This window comes from Paramormyrops kingsleyae, chromosome 6 (genome assembly GCF_048594095.1).
Source record: "Paramormyrops kingsleyae isolate MSU_618 chromosome 6, PKINGS_0.4, whole genome shotgun sequence".
Taxonomy (NCBI): Eukaryota; Metazoa; Chordata; class Actinopteri; order Osteoglossiformes; family Mormyridae; genus Paramormyrops; species Paramormyrops kingsleyae.
This window is the reverse complement of record NC_132802.1, coordinates 26,172,879-26,186,258: the sequence shown is the minus strand read 5'-3', so window position 1 is coordinate 26,186,258 and position 13,380 is coordinate 26,172,879. Positions and strand designations below refer to the sequence as shown.

Sequence of the window (13,380 nt, the reverse complement as noted above, 5' to 3'; positions counted from 1 at the left end):
GAAAAAGTATAGATTCTATATCCATCCATTTTATGAAACCACTTGCCCTATTCAGGGTTACGGGGTCCAGAGCCATTTCTAGGGGCTACAGGTACAAGGCAGGGAACAACCCAGGATGGGGTGCCAACCCATCACAGGGCACAAGGCAGGGAACAACCCAGGATGGGGCATCAACCCATCACAGGGCACAAGGCAGGGAACAACCCAGGATGGGGCATCAACCCATCACAGGGCACAAGGCAGGGAACAACCCAGGATGGGGTGCCAACCCATCACAGGACAGGCAGGGAACAACCCAGGATGGGGTGCCAACCCATCACAGGGCACAAGGCAGGGAACAACCCAGGATGGGGTGCCAACCCATCACAGGACAGGCAGGGAACAACCCAGGATGGGGTGCCAACCCATCACAGGGCACAAGGCAGGGAACAACCCAGGATGGGGCATCAACCCATCACAGGGCACAAGGCAGGGAACAACCCAGGATGGGGTGCCAACCCATCACAGGACAGGCAGGGAACAACCCAGGATGGGGTGCCAACCCATCACAGGACACCCTCACACATCAATGGGCAATTTGACTACTCCAATTAGCCACAGCATGTTTTTGGACTGTGGCTGGGTGAAACCAGAGTACCAGGAGGAAACACCACAATGACACTGGGAGAACATGCAAAGACACACGTGGAATACTGGCATAGACTCAAACCCCAGGTTTCAGGTATATGAGGCAACAGTGCTAACCACTGTCAATTTCCAGCCTCATACATGTAAAAGTACTACAGAATGACAGAATGGATTCATAATGCAAATTTACAAAAGCTAGTACTAATTCCACTTGTGTTTGACACTCACATAACACACCGATTCTCACAGACGTGCTAGTGGATACTAGCACATTTTAAAGCTTGATGTACACCATGTAAACAGTAAATAAGCATCTCTTGTATTTCATGTCACTCTTCATACCCGGCAACGCCTATACCAAGCCGACCCTTCAGCAGTGGAAAACCGAAGCCAGCTGGAACCGTGCTGTAACTAGCCTCTTCGCAGTATGGCTCAGGTACGGCTTGGTTCCTGTTTGCCGATGGAAAAATGCCATCAGGCTTCCAGACCTTAGGCACCATGTCATAATCTCACAGTGCCACTGGAATTATGTTTCTACTTTATTACATCGTATGGAAAAGCCACCATACACCATTCTGTAAGTAAATGGTGGGTCTGATTGGTGTCCTCTTGATGAGCCTATGACCTTAGTGAAGGGGCAGCAGATTAGCGGTCTACCTGCAGCACAGACTCCCCCCCCCCCCAACCCCTCACACACACATGACGTGGCACCGAGGTCTGTGAGGAACCAACATCTAAAAGCTCTGCTGTCCTCATTACACCTTCCTGTCTGTGTTGGACGTTTTAAGACTCTGGCATCTTTCACACCGCTGCAGAGGAAAAACCTGGAACTTTCTGCAATCCTGCAGTACAAATTATGCAGTATTTCTAGGCAGAATACAACCATGAATAGTTGAAGAGTCTAAAAAGTGCTTTATGTCAAAAACAAGGTTTTTACTATTAGGATGACATGTCCAACACTGCCTTCTTGGGACAAAATGATCAGACACAATGGAGATTTAAGAATAGCGGTCAGTAAGAGTCACGAGATACGAGATTTTTATTTGCCATTTCTGCATAAAACCAACATTCCAGGCAAATTGGAATTCTTGTAAGGAGCACTCAGAGTCAAGTTAGTAGAAACACTTATTTATAGAAAAAAAGTTACAGTTAAAAAAAATAAATACAAGTACTAATCAAGAAAGAACTATGAAAGAAATTTTAAATACAATAAGTACTGCAAATTATTGCATAGCTGCATAGAAAGCCGATGTTGCATCAATATATGCATTATATGCATGAATATCTGTCATAAATGAATTGCATATAACTATATGAAATCATGTGTTCAAAAGTTATGAATTCATGATTGAGCAGTGAAGGTATATTTATGCGAGCTTTCATAAAGGAATTCTAGTGCAGAGATTCCAGAATGAAAATATGTATGGAAAGCATGATTCCATCTAATTTGTGTATGAAACAGTGTCATTTGTAAGTAAATGAGTGTAGAAATAAAGAAATATTCACCATCTTATAGTTTTTTTCAATACGAAGCCTAAAATCCGCAGTGCCTCTTTTTGAAAACACACTTTCCTATAGGTTAAATAAACTTTTTAACAGAAACAATAGGGGGAGTCCAAATGCAGGGAGCTGGTGCATCCCTGCAGTTTCCACAGTAACTGAGACAGAAATAGCAGCACGGGGTTGGGGCACTAAGACATCACTGCCTGAAACAACAGGAATTATACCTGCAACAACTCGACATGAATGAGCGGCCACTGAGCATCAACAGAGAGCCAGTTAGCAACCTAGAACACCACAGAAGCTCAGTGTAAAACTTTCCCAGCAGTCTCTGTGGAGAAATGAACCGTCACATGAGAAGCACTATGTGCCTTGTTAAAAACATTCTAAAAATGCTAATGTGTGGTTTTCTAAACATTTTAAATGGCGTTTTAAAACAAACAGATTCACATCCCACCGGTGATATAACTTTACTTGTAGAAAGAAAACAAAATTCAACACATTGCTGCGAAAGCGACACATAATCCACTGCGTAGGGTTGCTGTTTCCATGGTAATGGATGCATAGCATATGACAGGATGTGATGTTTGTCTCTTTTTGCAGCATAGAAAAAAAACAGTTAAAAACAAAAGACTTACGCTTCACAGTTTGGCCACTAGGACGGAAGACCTGGTTGCAGCAAATGAGCATAAATGCTTTCAGTCTTTGAATTTAACTCTCAGTGCATCAAACTGCTTTACTACTATAACATTCAATTTTACATATAAAGAAATCATTAGACATCACAAATCAGATTACTGCTCTATATAGAGCAACATCAAAGTGAAGCTCTGAACAGCAAAAATGCCTATTTGTGTCAAGCAGACCCTTTCCTCTGTAAGCCCCATCTATAGTCTGGCCCTTACCTAGTGACAGGAGGTTATGAACATTACAGCAGCTCATCTTAGACTAAAGCTGATGTTTGCCTCTGCCCAAAGCTTTTGTTAGTGGTATTAAGATCACTCCCGTTTTATTCCTGGAAAACCAGTGTACTGCTCACAGACAGTTATAAGCCCTTTTGTGCTTATTGAGTCTTTTTAAAATCAGAATCCTCATTTAATTTGGTAGTTTAATTTGAAATTTGATTTGGCACATTTGGTGCTCACACAAATGGTGTGTTCATAAACAGCACAGAACAAATAGACAAGCTCTGTTTTCAATCTGGCACTCTAGTCAGATATGTAGCCTTTTATACAAATTATAATAGGTTGTGCAATTTGGAATGCTAGTACATAACACAAAGTCAACTAATTTAGAGCTCTGAAAAAGTTTAGAGTATTGAAAAACAAAATTCCTCCAAAATCATTTTAGAAGGTTTAGATAAACCATTAATGGAGAGAAATGGCCAGACAGGGCTGCGTGACAACCATCTCACATGTTCACAGAGCGGCAGAGTACTCAAGGGTCTCACAACGGGGTCATATTTTGCACCACCCTTCCCAAGACCCCTGACTCACTGTCTGCCACAGCTTTGCTTCTGAGGTTCAGCAACAGAGCAGAACTGAAGTATACTTACTCCCAAGTGAAGATAAAGGACATGCCAATAGTGATATTTCAGCATAAGTGATATATATATTACATTCACAGATGTACACCCATACATTGAGAAATGAGTAAATCAAATAATTGTGCTCTTGTCTCTTAATTCTTTCCATGGATATATTCATTTGTTAATATGGTGTATGTAAGGCATGTAACAATAAAAATAATGAGCCACGTCAATAACAAAGGAAATATTTAGTAAGCATAAAGAACATCCAGTTTCCACAGTTTTTTCTCCACAATTCAAAATCTAGCTTGTGAACTGGTGCTTTGACGTGTGTTGGAATGACATCCCATCCTGGCCGTCACTTGCCTAATGCCCTCTACTTTCTAGGATAAGATCATGCCAAAATGGGTGAGGAGCTTCAGATAATGGTCAGATCAAAAACCAGAATGTAACCGTGACATGGTTGTTGGTGCCAGATGAGGTGGGTTGAGAATTTTAGAAACTGCTGATCTCCTGGGATTTTCACACAACAATCTCAAGGTTGCACAGAATGGTTGAAAAAATAAAAAAATGTCCAGTGAGTGGCAGTTTTGTGGGTGGAAACACCTAAATGATGAAAGTGGTCAGAGGAGATTAGTTCAAACTGAAAAGAAGTCTATAGTGACCCAAATAACCACTCTTTACAATAGTGGTGGCCAACACGTCAAACCTTTAGGTGGATGGGCTACAACAGCAGAAACCATACTGGGTTCCACACCTGTCAACTAGGAACAGGCTCACCGAAATTGGGAAGCTGAAGACTAGAAAAACATTCTGGTCTGATGCATTTAAAATTCTGCTGCAACATGCAGATGGTATGGTCAAAATTTAGCATAAACAGCATGAATCCATAGACCTAAGCTGCCTTATGTCAACAGTTCAGGCTGCTGGAGGTGTAATGATGTGGGAGATGTTTTCTTGGCACACATCAGGCCCCTAAGACTGACTAAGTACATATGAATCCCTTTATGGTCACAATTTACCCATCTTCTAATGTCTACTTCCAGCAGCATAATGCACCATGTCACAAAGCACAACTCATATTTAACTGGGTACTTAAATATAGCAATGATTTCAGGGTACTTTAATGGCCTCACAGTCACCAGATCTGAATCCAGTAGTATAAAGAGTCACATTCACATTCAGTACTCAACTGGTTGGTTGAAACAAAATCTTGGTCTGTATTTGTATTCTCTGGACCTGAACTTTCTACTTCTCCTGAGAGCAAATGGGGATCCTACCCAGTATGTGAATAGTCGTCCCAACAAGGTGGCAGGTGAGTGAATGCTTTGAGGAACGAGGCTAGAAATTTAACATACATGAAAGATGGGCATTGTCATTCTGGCTGTTGTATTTATTGCAGTGACAAAGTTGCCAATGAACATTACAGGCAGAAAGATATCCAGGTCAATAAATGGTTATATTTGTGCAGTTATTTTTTTTTTTATCAAAAACAAGAAAAATATAATACTATTTCATCATGAAGCTCCTGTCGCATTAAGAAGGAAGTTAATTGCTTAGTCCATCCTGTCTTTAAGATTCTTATTTGATCTGTAATTATTATTTAACGCTTCCTTATTTAAACAGGCTAAAAAAATCATGTATACATAACATAAAACATAGTATAACCAAACGTGTCTTGTTTGTAATTCACAGTCTAAAAATGTGAGGCTTAGATATACGGGTATTCCTAAACTGCCCTTAATGCATGATTTTTGTGATGTGAGATGGACTGGGAACCAGTCCAGAATGTAGTCCGGTTTGTGTCCTGTGCTTCTTGGACCAGGTCCCATGCTACATTGTACAGGTATAAGCATTTATTAAAATGCATAGATGGATGCATAGATCAATATTAATGACAGTAACAGTAGTATAGTAGTATTGTCCATTTCTTTAATATTTAATGTTGTTTATCAAATCCTTTATCAACATTTTCACAGCAACAAGATTACTGTACTGAGGCAACTCATATTAATAGTCACATATACAAAATAGCTAGATCTAACAAACACTCAAATAAGTAGTCACCTACTGCAAACTTTTACAGTTATTGGAATTATACAACATGTAAGTTGGCAAGCATTAAAAATAATTATTTGGATACAAAATTTAAAGATGTTATCTTTCAAATGACTATCTGTGACCTTAGCAGATTCTTGCAATATGTGGTGTAGTCTGGCGATTATGGCAAGGACTTGAATGCTCAGTGGAGGCTATGGATTAAGCTACAGAAATATAACGAACAGGCCATAGCAGGTCTGAAAATCGAGAAACAAGACATTTCTCCAGAATGGCTGTTCTGTAAGGTCCTCAAAGACTCCATGACACCTTAAAATATAGATCCCTAATCATAGCTACAAGGTCCTCAGGCATTTATTCTTTTTTTTTTAAATTTTTTTACAGTCCAAGTCCCCATATGTTAAATAAAGTTCAGGGATACAAACATCACAGGTAGTTTTGTAGAAAATTCAAAGGCTTTATCAGTATTATTCACATCTGTCAAAAGTGGGTAATGTTGTTATTTTCAATAGAAACCATAACAATAAAGATTAAAATTCCCTTGCGACGTGTATATGAGAGCAGCAAAGTAATCTCGTCGGTGACTTTCCTTTATAGTGTGAATGAGAAAACACAACACACACACACACACACACACGCACTCACTCACTCGAGTCCCCGTCAGTTATGTGCAGCTCAGACCGCTCGTTTCCAGGCCCCTCGAAACAGTTGAACCCGTGCCTGCAGTCAGGCAATGGCACTGTCGGGTTCTGCGCCAGAGAGGCCTAATGGTTCGGTACGATCCGTAACAAAAGCTCGCAAAGGCTCGCCTGGAGCTTCACCCTTTGTACCTAGAGTCTACCCTCATGCTGGATCGACGATTTCCAGTCAGTTATGGAGGACGATTTAGTTTGTGAATACGACTCCACCTGGGACACAGAAAGCGATGGAGACGACCTGGTGGAAAACGTAACGCGGAGATCCAGCCAGGATAAAACGCAGAAATCCTGGGGTTTTGTACGTATTTCTCTCAGTATGTTATATTGGCTTTCATTAACGTTAGGTGGACGTTTCGATCGTTGGTCCTTTCCTTCCTTATGGTGCGATTTCACGGCACTTACATCATTGTTAGCTAATGCTAGCATTCTAGCTACAATTACGCAGTTAAGAGGGCAAACTGTGTGGAAAGAAGCCTAAATGACCTTGGAAGTGATAGTGTGTTTGTTTTAAACCAGGCTTTTGATTGAGCCGTGTGAAACGCGGTGGTCCTCATTGCCTATTTTAGCCGGCTAGCTCGTTAGCGTTTTGTTAATTTTTATCAATGACATAAACGATGTGGCGCGCGACCGGAAGCGCTGATCTCAGTCAATGAAGCCAGCGGGCACGTTCATCTAATATATCACACGCATCCATTTCTGTAGTATTTTCAGATTAAAATTCCTTCCTAGGAATACTTTGCCTCGTTCATTATCGTATTACTGCATTAAATTAGTGCCGTAAGACATTACGACCGCGTCCCAAGCTACCATAAATGGACCTGCCGCCTTTCCTTCCTATTGATTTCCCTAGAAGCTCCTTCAAACAAGTAACCATGATCCGCCGAAAATGGTTACGTTTTATAAGGGTCTATCTTCAATATCAAGCAATGAATGGCGGCCCGCATTTTATCTGGCAGGCCAGCAGTTTGTGCGACAGGATCTTGCGGTAAAGGGGAGCACATGCTGTCCACACTGAAATCCGCGGACCAGACTACTACGTTATACAAATGGCTGTCTGAATTAATTCAGTTTCATAAAGTCAGAAAGCGTGGTTGTGCGAATAAGTCTCGTTTTGCCCTGTACTGAATGCATAGTTTAGGTACAAACAAACAGTGTCGTTTGCCCATTCGTCTAACGTCGTTTAAACTACTGTTTTTTGGCGCAGTCAATAACCGAACACATTATGTATTTTTTATACCTACTTCCTGATATTGCGTAACTGCTCTCCATCTCCTGCCATATAAAAGTAATCTTAAATGTGCAGCAATAAAGGATTCCGGTAAATTTGAAATGTATTTTGGACCGCAATCATAAACGGCGGTACCTGCATTGTAACCTGCAGTATGCAATGCAAAGCAGTTCATTGGCCAAAACCCGTTTTAATGGCAGAAAAGCTTTGATCGATATATTAATTATAAAATTTAAAACTAACCCAGGTGCACTGGTACATTTAATTTAAGATGATTCAAATATCACAACAGGCTAATTTTGTGTCCCAAATAAGGTCTTAGTTTTTAAAATTTGCAGTCATCCTTTATACTAGAGATTGAAAACACACATTATAAGGACCTACAAAAGCTAAATACATATGTTTTTGTGGATGGGTAGATGACCAAATAAATCTTTAAAAGCTGTGGTGTGAAGATCAGAGTGGGTAAATTGAATCGGTTTGGGCTACACTTTGTTGGTACTTTAAAGAATTTGATTATATGGAGAGTTCCAGACACCTGGAACCGTGCTGGTAAGGATAAGCGATGCAGTTAATTTTCATCCACTTAGAACCGCTTGTGGGAGGTCAGCACTGAAATCAAGTAGCAAAAAAAGTGTGTCAGTGGAGATAAAATGTCACAGTAGTCAGTTAACAGATGTAGTTTTGTTTCTAGGCAGCAAAAATAAGGGCACTTGAGTGAAGGTGATTATTAAATTAATAAAACGACGATTGCAAGATGGCTTGGTACTGCAAGCTGATTATTTCTAATTATGTTTTCATTTCTTTTGCAGTGGTCAAATCCATCTTCAAGAAACCTGCGTGCTGCAAAAGACATGCAGAACTACAGGCGGGGATATCCAGTGAGTCTAAAAAAGGAGTGTTCCTCTCAACTGGGCCAAGGAAACGTGGGAATGGATGAATGATGTTCATTCACTCATATTCCTTCTTGTTATCCACAGAATATCCAGGAAGAAGAAAACCAAGAGGAAAGAATGAATAATTTAAAATTTTACCTAAATGAAATTACTTCATCCCCTGATGGTATGCTTCCTGAGCAAATAGTGTTATTTTTTTCATTCATTCATTCATTCGTTCATTCATTCATCAGTATTCAAAAGTGTAAATCTCACTTGTTTTTGTACTCCCTGTCATAGAAGTCTCAATAGAAGCTTTTCACAAAGAATGGAAGACAGACTATAAAAGACTGGAGAGAGTCCATTCCTACATTCAGTGGTATTTTTTTGCTTTTTATACATTTTATACAATTGTAATGTATGATCTTGTACAATAACACTTTAAATTATAACTCAAAACTTTATTAAATGCTGCTAGGTTGTTTCCTCTACGAGAACCTGGGGTGAACTATATGGCCAGTGAACTTACCAAGAAGGAGATCCAGGTATGTTAATGGCGAGACCCATTAAAGTAAGCATTAGAGATCCACCGATCGATTGGCCAGGAACCAGAATCGGCCAATACGTCATACGTACAGCAGCGCAGGCGATAGCCTCACAGTTGCGTTCTAACATGTCCTTAGTATGGAAGTTCGTCATTGTGAGCGAAGATGACACAAAGCTTGTAATTTTTAATACATGTAGAGCCAAAGTAAACTTTGGAGGAATCGCCACGAAAACGTGAAACATCGCAGGTAAACTTTGATCTGATTATTTATCATATACTAGATAATCTTGAAAAGGAATAATCATTACAATTGCAAAGCTAGCTAAGTTTTTTTTAAAAGTTAAAAATGATTTAGCAAAACTTTAACCCTCTGCACTATAATGTTCATGCAGTATGAAGGTATGAAAAAGCCTGATCTTAATCTAGCTAGTGATGTAAGAATTATAATTAATATTATTACCCTGCACCTATTATTATTTGGAAGAATAGAATACACTTCAGTTTTATTTGGTGGTTTGTAACCTACGGGCTTTTATTTTAAGATGAGTGAAAAAAGAGAAAAAGGTCATCTTATCTGGTGAATTTAAACATACTGAAAAATGGTATAAGTAACTGACATTTGTTTTGTTATTTGAATCTGTTGAACCTGCTCTTGTTTGGTAAGGTAAAATGTGTCAGATAAAGTTGGGTGTACAGAGTTACAGAGGACTTCTATTTTGAGACTTAAGTAAGAGAAGATCCTGTAACTTAGTGCAGTTTTGGGGAAATTGTGCAGTTTAACGATTTCTTTTATTATGAAAATACAATTTTGCATTGAAGGAAAACTGATTTTTGTTTGTATATGCTGTCAATTATAGTTCTTGGAAAGAAAATCGGCAAAAATCAGTATAAGCTGGTCACACTAGCAAAAAAGAATTCGAAATCAGCCAAGAAAATCTCTTGTAAGAATGCATGATGGCAGCATCTGGGTCCTGCCAACCTGAGTCATTGTTGTTTGTCACAGGAATTCAGAAAAAGTGAAGAGGCAAAGAAGAGACTCGTGGAATCCTATGAACTGATGCTGGGATTTTATGGCATACAGCTAAATGACAAGGAGACTGGAGAGGTCAAGCGTGCCGATAACTGGAGGGAGCGATTTGCAAACCTTGAACGGTCAGTGGGGACTGGGCTCTTCTGTGGTGTCTGAGTTGTGTTGTCTTTAGATTGTAGCTGTGGTTGGTTTAGGTGCAGCAGAGTGCCTCCGTGTTGCTGCCTGCTGGTAGTATTTCCTCTATTGTACAATATGCCATTTCCTGCACAAGTGTATCAGCAGATCAGTACAATTTATCTTGTATTTTTCTTATATACATATAGCCCCTCCTCACATCTATAAAACACTATGTGTATTGTTTTTTTTTTTAGAATTTAGTGATCAGTGGTCATTGTTGACACACCACAGCACACAACAGTGAAATGTGTCCTCTGCATTTTACCCATATGTGGCATGGGGACATAGCAGGGGGCAGCTAATTCAGCCCCTGGGGAGCAGTGCTTGGGGGCGGTAGCCTGCTCAGGGTATCTCAGTGGTGCCTTGCTGGTTGGGGATTCGAACCAGCAATCTTTCAATTACAAGTGCGATTCCCTAACCATTAAGACACCACTGTAAAGTAAGACTGGGAAGTTCATGAAGTGCGTATTGCATGTGTTTTTTGTAATACCTTTTTTTTTTTTTTTTTTTTTTTTTTTACAGAAACATGCACAACAACCTTCGCATCACTCGTATCCTAAAGAGCCTGGGGGAACTGGGGTTTGAGCACTATCAGGCCCCACTAGTACATTTTTTCCTGGAAGAGACGCTGGTCCGGAAGAACCTGAGCACAGTGAAGCGTAGTGTGCTGGACTACTTTGTGTTTGCAGTCCGGGATAAGAAAGAAAGACGGACACTTATCAAGTACGCCTTTCAGCACTATGAGCCCAAGGACAAATTTGTTTGGTGTCCTCGGAAGATTCAGAAACGGCTTAAGAAGAAGTCTGAGAAGAAACCAGAGGTAGCCAGCAACCGAGAGACCCCAACAACTGAGGACGCACGCTCAAGGAACTTAGCCAAGGGTGGTGAAGCTGTGAGTGCTCGGAAGGAGGAGAAGTCACCCAGCAACCCAACAGAGACCCAGAAGCTGAATGCGGATGAAACAAGCGCAGACTCAAGCAAGCTACTTGAGGGATCTTCAGTTGACCTTGAGCCACCAACAAAAATGTCAGATGATCAACAGGTCTTAGACCAAGAAGAGATGGATCAATCTAGCAGCACTGAATCCAGCCTTGAAAAGAACAAAGATGAAAAAAAAGAAGAAGAGAGCCTCTGCAGATCTAATAGTACCAGTGAACTGGTGCCAGATCCAACTGATTCTGAAACTGCCCAGGAAAAACAAGACGAGAAGAAAAAGGAAGAATCAGCTGAAGACTCAAACAGTTGCATGGGGGAGGAGCTTCCCAACAACGAACTGGAGACAAAGGTAACTGAATCCCCAGTTAATGGTCCCAAGGAGTCCCAAGAGTGTCCCCCAAACACAGAGTCTCGTAGAACGGCAAGGGAAGGACCTGGAGATGTTTCCCCTCCTCCAGAAGAAAGGCGAGCTGAAAAGCAGCCCAGGACCGACTTTGGTGACCTGTCCCTCGCGCTTAGTAATGGGGAAATGCCAGACGTGGCCGACATGACAAGCAAAGATGCATGCAATGGTTCAAACGCATCAATGCAGAGCAGTGTCACAGCACCCCAGGACAACAGTAATACAGCTGGAAATCAATGGACAAATGGAACAAATGGCCATAACTGCGGAGAACCAATGGACATTGAGACTGTTGCAAGTACTGATATGGAGGTGGAAAAGCTGTGAATTGTCCACAGTGGGGACAAGCTTACTGAATTATTGTTCTTGGACTAGAGTGAAATGGTTAAACTGTTATGAAAAAACATTAGACTTCTTGATTGTATTCCAGGCCTTGATGCATTGAAAGTAAAATGGGTAAAATGTGGTCCTTTGTAAACACTGGAACATTTCCTGAATCTCACTTCAATATTGTCATCATTCAGATCTTGTTTTTTTCCATTTCTCTGCGGCAGTTCCCTTGGTAACTGTCTAGACAGTAGGTTGCCTGTCTTGAAATTAATTTTGAATACAAACAAACATGTAATAAAGCACATGTTTGAGTATTCTCAGATTGTTTAAAATGTGGTTTTCAGTTCTTTCGCATACTCAGCCTGGAATTTTGTGTATGAAAAAGTAAACATGATTTGTGCATTTGACATTTTTGAAACCCGCAAAAAAAGACATTTCAGTTGACACCTTGTTCTGTATAGATGATGTTTCAATTGTTATTCTTTGGCACTGGAGAAAAAATGAAATTTTGTATGGCGATACAAATTTAAAATGAACTTCATCCTTGGACTCCAGAATAAAGCATCTAATGGAATAAGAGGCATTATAAGTGGAAACATGATTGTACTTCACCTCCTTTACTCAAGGAATGTTATGCAGTTTTCCTAACAGTTGTGTTCATTGCAGCTAACCAAATGATTGACTCTGATTGTAAAATTTCTGAAGTTAAAATGTATTCAAATGATAAACCCATTTGGTCATTAAAACTGGATTCATCTGTTGCCATGGATGATTATTAGAATTATTGTGATAAAATCCTCTGAATATAATTTATTTCAATTGTATGTTTTTCCTTGGCATGTCTCTATTGATTATGGAATATAATTATAGCCAAAAAAGTTGAAACCCTAATTCTCTGAAAATCTCAGGGAGAATCATAACTGAGTTAAAGGATTGTGCTCCTCTTCTGGTATTTGCATTCCATTGTAGTTTTTGGTTAGTGTATTGTACGTCTTGTTAATTTTTGCTTGTAGTTCTTAAGTAGACTTGGTAGTTCGGTAGTCATAGGTTTTTGTTGGATTTTGAAAATCTACCCAAGCCTTCTCAGTGTGACACAATAAAGTAAAATGCACAACAGTTTGTCTGTGTTAATTCCAAAACTAAGCTGGTTTCATGATATTTATCTTCTAGCATAATGTTCTTCGTAATCAACGTAGGCTACGTCTTCTCTATGAAATATTTTGCCGTAACATGAAAAATGTGTACCGCTTTCTTTGGTATACAACAATTTGTAGAAGTATGTCCAATGGCCTGTTTTGGGAAGTAATGTAGATCTCTTAAGTGGACTTAAAACTGCTCAGAATTTGGTATAAACGCCATGGGATTCGCAATAATTGTGACGCACGATTATAATGTGATTTGCAATTAGTATATATAGTAGTTAATGAAGACGTGCAGGCAAAG

At 40.0% G+C, this 13,380-nt stretch overlaps 1 protein-coding gene across 1 annotated transcript; it reads left to right on the top strand.

The window, feature by feature from the left end:
* The first annotated feature begins 6,343 nt into the window (after positions 1-6,343).
* ogfr (opioid growth factor receptor) lies at positions 6,344-13,053 on the top strand. The gene is made up of 7 exons (XM_023838123.2): positions 6,344-6,709; positions 8,452-8,520; positions 8,620-8,701; positions 8,815-8,893; positions 8,993-9,059; positions 10,065-10,213; positions 10,791-13,053. Exons 1-7 carry the CDS (start codon positions 6,587-6,589, stop codon positions 11,932-11,934), a joined length of 1,713 nt encoding a protein of 570 aa, XP_023693891.2. The 5' UTR covers positions 6,344-6,586; the 3' UTR covers positions 11,935-13,053.
* The last annotated feature ends 327 nt before the right edge of the window (positions 13,054-13,380 follow it).

Bases quoted from the DNA above. Each gene is read 5' to 3' on its own strand.
- ogfr (XM_023838123.2), top strand. From the start codon at position 6,587: ATGGAGGACGATTTAGTTTGTGAATACGACTCCACCTGGGACACAGAA. The intron at 8,894-8,992 runs GTATTTTTTTGC...AAATGCTGCTAG, and splicing joins GTCCATTCCTACATTCAGTG to GTTGTTTCCTCTACGAGAAC. The intron at 10,214-10,790 runs GTCAGTGGGGAC...TTTTTTTTACAG, and splicing joins CGATTTGCAAACCTTGAACG to AAACATGCACAACAACCTTC.